Source organism: Tiliqua scincoides, chromosome 6 (assembly GCF_035046505.1).
Source record: "Tiliqua scincoides isolate rTilSci1 chromosome 6, rTilSci1.hap2, whole genome shotgun sequence".
NCBI classification, from domain to species: domain Eukaryota; kingdom Metazoa; phylum Chordata; class Lepidosauria; order Squamata; family Scincidae; genus Tiliqua; species Tiliqua scincoides.
In genome coordinates this window covers 66,318,128-66,328,551 of record NC_089826.1, presented here as the reverse complement: position 1 = coordinate 66,328,551, position 10,424 = coordinate 66,318,128, and the positions used below count along the sequence as shown (strand labels likewise).

General features: G+C 43.0%; 1 protein-coding gene across 1 annotated transcript; it reads left to right on the top strand.

The window, feature by feature from the left end:
* The first annotated feature begins 3,864 nt into the window (after window positions 1–3,864).
* Window positions 3,865–10,424, top strand: SRD5A3 (steroid 5 alpha-reductase 3). The gene is made up of 5 exons (XM_066632232.1): window positions 3,865–4,146; window positions 5,603–5,754; window positions 6,243–6,437; window positions 7,934–8,056; window positions 8,894–10,424. Exons 1-5 carry the CDS (start codon window positions 3,932–3,934, stop codon window positions 9,151–9,153), a joined length of 945 nt encoding a protein of 314 aa, XP_066488329.1. The 5' UTR covers window positions 3,865–3,931; the 3' UTR covers window positions 9,154–10,424.

Below are 10,424 nucleotides of genomic sequence, written 5' to 3'. Positions count from 1 at the left end.
ACAGTTAAAATTTCAAATCAATACAAAGATTCTAAGGGTACAACCCTTACAGTGCCCTAGGCTGGCGCAAGTCCCTTCTGGCCCCAATCTTGCTCTGGATACAGGGCAGGCCTGCTGGCTTGGCTGTTCCAGCTCAAGTTAGGACTGCACTGCACGTATCCTTTTTACACGCATACTACTGTTGCTTTTATGCAACTTTGGGACAATAAAAAGGATTGGATAAATTCATGGAGGACAAGTCAGCAGCAGTATGCCCTGAATAGCTATTGCAGTGGAGCAATGCTCAGTGAGAAGCATGCCTTTCTCAGTTGCTAATGCTCTTCCCAGCTGCAGTTTGTGGGCCACTGTGGGAAACAGGAAGCTGGGCCAAATGGATTCAACCACCCTTTTCTTATGTTTCTTACAATACAATTCTATGCTTGTCTACCTGGAAGTAAGCCCCATCAGGTTCCATGGGATTTATCTCAGTTAAGTGTGTATATGATTGTAGCCCTAGGGCCTAATCCCATTCAACTTTCCCGCACTGATGCAGCTGCAGTGCAGCCCTGACCCTAGGGAACAAATATTCCCTTATCTTGAAGAGACCTCTGTGACTGTCCCTTCCCCACAGCTGCACATTGGCTGGAAAGCTGCATCATTGGCACAGCTGCATCAGTGCTGGAAAGTTGGAAAGGACTGGGCCCTTCAAGTATCTTTTCCTTTACTGGATAAAGGAAAGTGGTAAAGGTTCCCAAACTGTGAACCATGGTTCCCCAGGGAGTCACAGAAATCAACCAGGAGAGCTGCAGAATCCTCACAAAAAACTCACTGCCCTATACAATGTATAGGATTTGTAGCCCTAATGGGGAGCTGTGGCTTAATGGGTCAAAGGAGCCACCAGCCAAAAAGGTTTGGAAGCCGCTGCTCAACACTTTATGCTGCTAGCAGTAGGTTTGATGCTACTGGGGAAAAGCAGCAGTGTCCTATAGGTATGTTCTGAAGTTCACCTCTCTCTTTAAAGCTCTCTCTTTAAAAACTCTTGAGACATGGTTCTGATCTAGCCTCTCTGGGACACCCACAAATATGCTTCCTTGTCTCTCAGACTGGAAGAGATTCTGGGATCCTTTCCAATATTAAACACCATTTTTATTATCACATGCAAAATCTGTTAAACTCTTGGTTCACCACAACTCTACTCTTCCTTACACCAGTGTTCTTCAACCTTGGAGTGGGGTCACCAATGGGGTAGGAAGCCTCCGTTGTGGGGTCATGGCAACTCATGGGAAAGAAAAAGGTAGACTAGACCAGTGGACTATAGCACCACCAGGTATAGGGGGAGGCATTCAGTATACCCCTTCAGGTACAAAGAGATGGCGTCCCAGTCCTGCTCTGGTCACTATTTCCTTTTTTAAAAAATTGAATAAAGATATGGGTACAGGAACCAAATATACATGGGTTGAAGGTAGTACAAAGGGGAAAAACATTGGGAATTCACAGAACAGTAGTTATTACCATTTTACATCACCATAAAAAAACCATTAATTACTACTTTCCTCCATTCTATAATGTCAATACCAATTTAACAAAAATTTCAATCTAATCTAGTCTATAATTATGAACATTAATATATTTACTTTCATCTATTTTGATTTTACTTAAATGACTCATAATCGTTTGTCTATCCATCTGTAAAACGGATTCCATAATTGCTGTATTATTTCTATCTTACCATCCTTCAATCTTTCAGTTAAGACATCAATTTCAATAATTTCATATAATTTCTTAATCCACATATCTGTAATGGGAATTTCTGAGCTCTTCCACATCTGAGCATAGATTAATCTTGCTGCAATAATTGTATACAACAGAATATGTCTTCTATCATTATTACAGCTTTCAGGAAAAATATTCAATAGGAATATCTCTGGTTCAAAGGGTATAACATTTAAAAATCTCTGGTCACTATTTCATGCTAACTTTTTCTGCTCTCTCTAGTAAGAATATTTGGTTATAGTGAACAGTGCTGGGAGGGCATTATGAAGGTGGGAAGAGGTTGGCAATAGGGGAAGGGTATGGATCCCAGGACAGGGGTGGGTGGGAAGATCAACATTGGGTCCTCAGTGTCCTTATTAATGGATGGATGGGGGTCCTTGTTAGAGATACAGTGATGCCTCGCAAGATGAAATTAATTCATTCCGCAAGTCATTTCGTATTGCAAAAATTTCATCTTGCAAAGCGTGGTTTCCCATAGGAATGCATTGAAATTTAATTAATGTGTTCCTATGGGCAAAAAAAGTCAGAACAAAGTCAAATTTGGTTTACAAAGTGTTTATTAAGTGCTCTTTAAAGGCATACATACTGTACAGAGGATTTCAAAAATTTCAAGCACAAAACTTCAATGCATCCTGGGTATTAACAGTTGTGCAATTTAAAACAAACCAAAAAAATGCAAAAAAATTCATCTTGCAAAGCACGGTCATAGAAAAATTCATCTTGCAAGTCACCAAAAAAAATCACAAAACGCTTTCATCTTGCAAGTTTTTCATTGCACAAGGCATTCATCTTGCGAGGCATCACTGTAATGGGCAGAACACAGAGATAGCAGAAGCACAAACCTGCAGCTGCAGTGTGTGGTGCTCAGAGCACAGGGAAGAACCCAAAAAAAGTTGCAAGACCCAGGGAAGTACCAACACCAGAGTCTATTTACAGGCAGTATTTACAAGTAGAAGGCAGTTCCAGAAATCAGCAGGCAGGGGCAGTCCAGCCAAGATTCACGCAGCAACTCACTCCTACAACTCACACAGTTGAGTGTGCTTGTTGAACATTTATACTCCTGTCAGCCAATGGGAAAGGCCATGACCTCATCACTGAGGAATGTCATTGCATCATCCTGGGTGGGGATTGTATCAGCTTTTCCCATCTCTCCTTGTTCTGTGCAATGACTCAGCACTTTGCCCTAATTCGTCCTTGCCCCATTGTCTGACAGGTATGCTTACATTTGCTTACACACAGCAGCAGTCTGGTAGGCCTGCCTTATCCAGCCACCAAATTGCCTTACTGTATGGGGCACATGCTGTAACAGTCCTGGCATGGAAAAGGTTGAAGACCACTGTCTACACAAAACCTCACACAAAGTCAATATAATCCAGTCAATTCATAGATTCTGATCTTCTCAGTAGCATGACCAACATTAGGCTAAAATCCAACCAGAGGCAGATCATAGAAGAGCAGAACTGTACACTAGCCCTATATAGACATTAAACAGAGCTAGAGTAACATATGGGCTGAAAAAGTCAGGCAAAAATGCAAAGCCACCCTTGTATGTGATGCTCTATGAATGCTGTAGACTTCCTAGGAGTTTTTTTTTTTCTTTCCCCAGCAGAGCTAAGACCTGAGTTGGAAAGACTAGAAACTCCCGTCTAATTTGCTCTATCTAGTTTTAAGAAAGACCTGCTGGTGCTCAGTCACAGCTGCGGTAAAATCTGGATTTCTTCACCGAGTTCTATGGGCAGCTCTCTCTTATGCTCTCTTCCACTTCAGGGTGATATTAAAAATTGCTTCCTAATATGAATGTGCAAGTGACCTCTCCGATGGAATGGACTACTCAGGAGCCTTTTTACATCTATAGACACTGATGGATTACTCTAGTCCTTTTTTAGCTCTATAGACACGAATGAATCACTCTAGATCTTTTTTAAATCTATAGACACGAATGGATCAACTCTAGTCCTTTTTTACATCTATGGAGCAAAGGAGGACAGGCGACGGCGGGGTCCTTTAAATTTACTGACTGACACAGGCTCGCACCAATTAACACAAAGAGCTGGCCCCTGCCGAGCCAATAGGCTTGGAAGGCGGGCCTAAGCTGACGTGTTTTCAGGCGATTGAACAGCGCGGCCTGGAGCGGCTGCCTGTGGGGAGGACTCGACGGAGACCCGCGGGCGCCTTCGCGATGTTGGCGGCGGCGTGGCTGGTGCTGGCCGCCTGCTTCCTGGCCGCCCTGCTGGCACTGTGGCTGCAGCTGCTGCCGCCGCCGCCGCCGCCGCCCGGGTCCTCCGACGCCCGCGGCCCCGCGGCCCTCTTCCAGGACCTGTTTCGCTACGGGAAGACCAAGGGCGGCTGCGGGCAGCGCCCCGCCTGGCTGCGGGTCTTCGACGTGCCCAAGCGGTGAATGTCGGCTCTGCCCGCCTCTCCAGGCGCCGGCTCCGTACAGCCGGAGGGCTTCTGGGCATGTGCAGAGTGCCTTCCCCTCATGCGGTCCCGCCCACCCTCCTGCCTCTGGCGGGAGAGAGCCCTTTTGTAACCCGTGAGGTCTGGTCACAGTGGCTGGAGTGCTTCTGGGCATGTGCAGAGTGCTCTCCTTATGTGATCCCTGCCCACCCTCCTGCCTGTGGGGGGAGGGGAAGAGAGCTCAAGAGCCCTTTTGTAACACATGATGTGTGGTCACATCATGTGCTTCTGGAGAGCTTATGGGCATGTGCAGAGTGCTTTCTCCTCATGTGATTCCTGCCCAGCCATGGGGGGGGGGGAGAGAGAGGTCACAGTCTTTGGAGTGCTTTTGGACATATCCAGAGTGCTTTTCCCCTGTGTGATCACTCCCCAGCCCCCCTGCATGTGTGTGTAGAGAGAGAGCCCTTCTGTAACCCATGATGTCACTACCATGGGACTTCATATGAATGGGCATTAAAATGCAGCCTAAACAATACATTAAACCAGTGTTTCTCAAGGTTTGTCATCGAGTGTACCATTTCACATAGTCCACCTTTTCAAAGTACTAGCAGAAGTAACTGGTGATGACATCATCACCAGTTACTTCCAGGTTAGGAGGCCAGATGCAACATGACAAACACCAGTAAGAGGCTCAGGGTGGATGGGAGGGCTTTTTCAAGCACAGAAAAGCCTGTTTTGGAGCTCTGCCCACTGAGTTGAGCCTCCTACCACTGTTTGTTGCATCACATTCTGATTTTGCTTCTGGGTGGAAGGTGTCCAGAGGCCCTGCAAGTACCACCAGACTCCACCTCAAGTACCACAGGTGGTACCTATATCACTGGTTGAGAAGCACTGCACTTAACAAACAAAATGGAAAGTTATTGCATGTCATTTTATTTCAGCTTTCAAGTTATTCAGCTTTAAGAGAAATGTCCTACACAGAATTCCATGTTAAAATAAATGAATATCTAATTATGTTGGCATTTACTAAACATTTGAGTACTTGTTTTGAAAGCATGCAATGAAACTATCTCATTCTTGGTGTGTGAGGAGAGGGGAAGATGGCACTCTTGCATTCCTTTCAGCTTCCACATTGATTTGGCAAGAGAACCAGAAACAGCAATGAAACACTGACTTACTACCTTAAGTAGCAATGACCAATCAAGAGATGACTCCTTATACTTTCAGAGCCATTGCATGAAGCTAAGGAACATGATTTATTTTACTACAGTAAAATAAAATAAACTGCTTTTTGAGCTACTCTTATTAAAAAGTGGTATATAAGTATTTTTAACATGTCAGTTTTCTTATTGTAGGGTAGGCATGTTAAGGAAAACCAGTGGAATCGTAGGATATGGAGGATTTAGGAATGTTGGGAGAGTGGAAAACCCATTGTTTGTTCTTCTTTCTCCAGGTGGTTCTATCATTTCTATATTGTGTCTGTGATCTGGAATGGCTTTCTGCTACTGTTACTTACCCAAAGCCTGCTCATATCCTCACCCTTCCCCACTTGGCTTCAGGACTTGCTCGGAATTCTTGACCAAGCCCCACAGGACAATGATAAAGGCATGTGTGTGTATCTGTGAAGCACCTGTTTGTAATGGGAATATATAATCTCTGTATTGTTCTGGTAGGATATGTTCTGTTGAGATTTTTATCGGTCCTGCAGCAACAGTATTTTTCCGTTAATAAATCAAACTTCTATGATTTCTCCTGAATATGCAATAAGTGTACAAGCAAGCTATAATTTTTCAGGCGAAGTAATCATACATACACTATTTGTAGCATCAATGCAAGTGTTCAGAAAAAAAAAAAACCAATAGCTCCAGTGACTGTACCACTTGAGAATGCAGGTGGGAATCTTACATTTGAATTAGTTGTGTTGTGCAATTAGTTGTGCAACAGTGTTGCCAAAGTTTCATGCAAACTGTTGCATATACTTCCTGGAAACTGGCAATTTATCTTCTTCAAATGAGAGCTTTCGTATAAATGAACATGGCATTTCTGGTCAAGAGAGCAATTGTTTAACGCAACCTTCTGTGTTGGGATTCTAGGTGTGAAGTCCATATCTGCTTTCCTGGTGTGCCTGTTTGTCTGGCTAAACAGCTGTAGACGTTTATGGGAATGTCTTTGCATCAGTGTGTTCTCCAAAGGTGTCATCCACATCGTGCAGTACTGCTTTGGACTCTGTTACTATATTCTGGTGGGCATGACAGTAATTTGTCAAGTGCCAGCCAACATCAGGAAAGGCAAGTGTCTTCTGTTGCATTCTTGTAATTCTTGCATTTAATTTTTTTCTTGCTTGCTTGTAATGGGAGAGCCCTTAGGTAGGTGACTGGGGTTCCTCACTCAGGACAGATTTGCAGTTTCTGAATGTCCCCTTCCCATATGGTGGAGGCAGGGGAATTCTCTCCTGGAAGATAGAAAACATGCATATTGAGGGGTAGAGGTTCTAGCTGAGGCCTTTGTCTACTTTGCTAGTTTAATTCATTCTACCACTTCAGAACTTGTCTCCATGCTTCAGCTGTATGTGAGGATAAAGCTTGATTTTTATCTTTGAAAAGATCGTTTAATTCTCACTGAGATGGTAAACCAAATTGCAGTTACGGGCTCACATGACAGAATTCTCCCTGTACAAGCACTCCCTGTGCAAAAAGAATCGGCTATCTGGGAGAAGGCAAGATCTAGGCTAGGCTTCTTTATGGGAATCTTCTTGTAGAGGAGCCTTAGTCTTGTGAAACCTTAGCTGTAGTCTGAAGTGGTACAATCCAGGCTTGGGTTTGGCACCTCAAACACAAAGGTGTCAGGTTTGACACCTCAAGCTCAATGTAGGGGTGTGTGCAATTTTGCTTTCTCTGAGATGAAGCAATATGAAGAATTTTAGATAAGGTAAGGAAAGAAAGCACTCTTATTTTGGAATAAATCAGCAGTAATTGCTGCCATTGCCAAGACTAAATTCAGGCAGGCCACCGTTGGAAATCTCTAGTTGCATGGTGGGAGCTTCACATTTCCAGGGAGAATAATGAATTTTTTCTGCCTGTATCTGTTCTGACTTTGAAGAGGTGGTACATATTGTCAAGTGACGCTTTTATTCCAGTTAGAGTCTTAGAAATACTCTGTATCACTCAAGTTGAGTTCTTGAGGATTATCACAAGTATCTGCAGGCTGTCACTTTTGTTACAAAATGCCTTTACTTCTGTGAAAGCGTTCCCCATTAGTCATCAGAGTTGCACAAGGAAGCAACAAAATAAGGATTTTATTCACTGCTGTAGAATGAGAATTCCTTGCTTTGTTTGCCAACCCTCCAGCTTCCGGTGCTGTCTAGTTCTCCTCCTTCACTCCTTTTTGTCTGCATTATATATCCTATGCTGCAGTTCTGTGCACATTTTATTGGGCGTAAGTCCCAATGAGGTCAGTGGAACTTACTTCTGAGTGGACATATATAGGATTGTGCAGCTAGATGTTGTATAGGTGTGATTGAGCGCCATGTCTATAGATGAAAGGCTTCAAGCTCAGAATTTGAATGCCCACTTGGCAGATAAAGCAGGATATAAATCTGTAAGCAAATAAATTTGGTGCCTGCTGTACACTGAATCTGCCTTTTAAGCATGTTTTCAGTCTGTTATTGTTTATGTAATGCCATCAGTGTATGTGGCACTTTAAGATAAGGTGTGTACTAGTTGCTAGAAGAGAGAGATTCCAATTCTGTTAATTTATAATCATATCCTTTCTTTGCATAATTCAGGAGAAAATCATTTGCTGACTGTCTCCTGGTACCATGTCCTTGGACTCCTAATATTCATCTGGGCCTCTGTTCATCAGCATAGATCTCATGTGATTCTTGCTAATCTTAGGAAAAACAATTCAGGTAAGAGATTTTGCAGCATATGTAGCGCACACTTTTTCTTCTCAGCTTAAAGAAGTGACTACATCACTTGCCTTGGCCACAAGCTGTCCCTTGCAGATCCCTGGTGACTGAGGTCCAGGTAAAAAATGCAGATGCATCTCAGTCACCCATAAGGTGTGAGTCCTATTTAAAGAGTAAAGAGGTTGAGTGGGGTCCCAGACTGTTCCCCCATCCCCATTGTGCTTGTTTTTCTATAGGTCTTCTCCCAGACATTTTTCCCTATATGTAAATATATGGGGAAAATATTCTAGTACATAAGACTGACTGGTATGGGGAAGTAATGTTGAGGAACAGGCTATAGGGAGAGATAAGATGCAGGAAGTCAGAAAGTTCAGCACTCTCCTATTAGTCTTTGAGTCAGAGCCATGTAGACATGATTGGCAGACCTTTGTAACACAGATCTGCTTCAATCACAAGTAGTTTTGACCTGATCATGAGAATCTGTTTGGAGCATATTTTAAGTGGCATGTGAATTTAGTCCAGTACCAGGTGGTTCTATGTACAATTTGTACATGTTCAGGGGCACTCTCTTAGTTTATACAGTTCCAGATCAGACCCCTGCCTTTGCAGACAGATTCTAAGCCAGAGTTCTGAATTAGGAGAGATGGGAGATTTCTATCCTGTGCCTTGAGCAACAGGCCTCAAGGTGGAATAGTTGAAAGGGGACTGGCTCCTCAAAGGTGGGAGCCTGTGTATGACTCTGAGGAAGTTGTAATATATATAACATTTCTACTGCTGAATGTGAGACTTACTCCTCAGTGAACAAGACTAACCACTGTGCTTCCTCCTTGTTTGCAGGAAAGGTAGTAAATTTGGATCACTGCATTCCTTTTGGCGATTGGTTTGAAATGGTGTCTTGTCCACACTACTTTGCTGAACTTCTGATATACCTGTCAATGGCCATCACATTTGGGTTTAAAAACTTAACTTGGTGGTTAGTTGTGATGTATGTGCTCTTTAGCCAGGCAGTGAGTGCTGTTTTGTGCCATGAATTCTACCAGAGCAACTTTAAGTACTACCCAAAATGTCGGAAAGCATATCTACCCTTTCTCCTTTAAGCTTTTCATGTGTATTATCTTTATGCAAACAATGAACTTTGAGGTCTTCAGGTTGCAAGTAGTTTAGAGACTATTGACTGAAATGGAATTGGTACAGAACATTTCAAAATGCCCAGATGGTCCTCAGAAACCTACGTAATCTTTTTTTAAATGGACAACAGGTATGGCATATATGAAAACAACAAGTATTCACTATGTGAACTGACTGTGTGGTCAGCGACATGGAATTTCCTGCTAGCCCTGGACACGCATGCCAGTGTGCATGCCCACATGCACACCCTGATTTCCAAGTGAAGATAGTTCCCTTTCACAAGTTCTTTTAGATCTTTTTTTCTGGAGCCTCTGGCTGTTGTCAGTAGGCAACGTGATTTGATTAAAAGAATATGTGTGGGAGGCTGTGAAAAAGTTTTTTTGTCTTAGCTGTAAAAAGAACACTGAGGAAAAACTGCACAGTGCCAAGTGATGTTGTCCACTTGCTTCATTCTGTGCCTTCAATAAACTGGGATTGGTCTGTGGAAAGGTAACCATCATTCAAAGCTAGAAAGCCAAGTGAGAAAGAGGGGGCTTTGGAAAAACATTTCTCCCAGGAGTCCCATGATGCAGAGGTGAGGGGGGTCCTCTTAAAACCAACCAGTACTGGAACATGAGTGGTCTAGTGAATAGGGCAACCACTTCCTGCTGAGTGACAATGTGAGACCAGGTAGGCAAAGTGTAAAAGAAGTTTATAAAAATAATGGAAAATTGAGTGCAAGCCTCTGAGGGCACTGCCATCTTGGCCAGAAGTCTACTATCCATTCGAACAGTATTTCCCAAACTGTGGGTCGGGATCCACCAGTGGGTTGCTAGCCAATTTTTGTTGGGTCACAGAAAGTTTTTGAAACATTAGAAAAATCTTTGCAAGCACCCTTGCCGAGTTTGCAGAAGAAAAACATTAGCTGGTATGCTAACCTGTGGTATGAGGTAATCTTCATAGCCCAAATTAAAATGTCACATTTACTTATTTTCTCTAGTAATTGGTGTGCCATAGATCACATGTGAATTTAAGCCTTTTGTCTGGGTTGAAAGTCCCTAACTGCATATCTTGCTCTCTAGCTTTCTGGGTACCTTGTTATGACTGTAATTGTTTGGGGGAACAGTTCTTGAACTCAATTTCTATGGAGTCTAGCAATTGTCTACTACACAAACATACTGTATGTACAGTCTCTAACAGCCTCACTGAGCACAGAACTCTGGTTATTTTATTAATAAATAAAATATATTTCTACATCTTT

What these genes read in the sequence shown, in the direction of transcription:
- SRD5A3 (XM_066632232.1), top strand. Translation starts at nt 3,932, where the DNA reads ATGTTGGCGGCGGCGTGGCTGGTGCTGGCCGCCTGCTTCCTGGCCGCC. An exon ending in GCCAGCCAACATCAGGAAAG is followed by an intron (nt 6,438 to 7,933) that starts GCAAGTGTCTTC and finishes TGCATAATTCAG; the next exon opens with GAGAAAATCATTTGCTGACT. An exon ending in TCTTAGGAAAAACAATTCAG is followed by an intron (nt 8,057 to 8,893) that starts GTAAGAGATTTT and finishes CCTTGTTTGCAG; the next exon opens with GAAAGGTAGTAAATTTGGAT.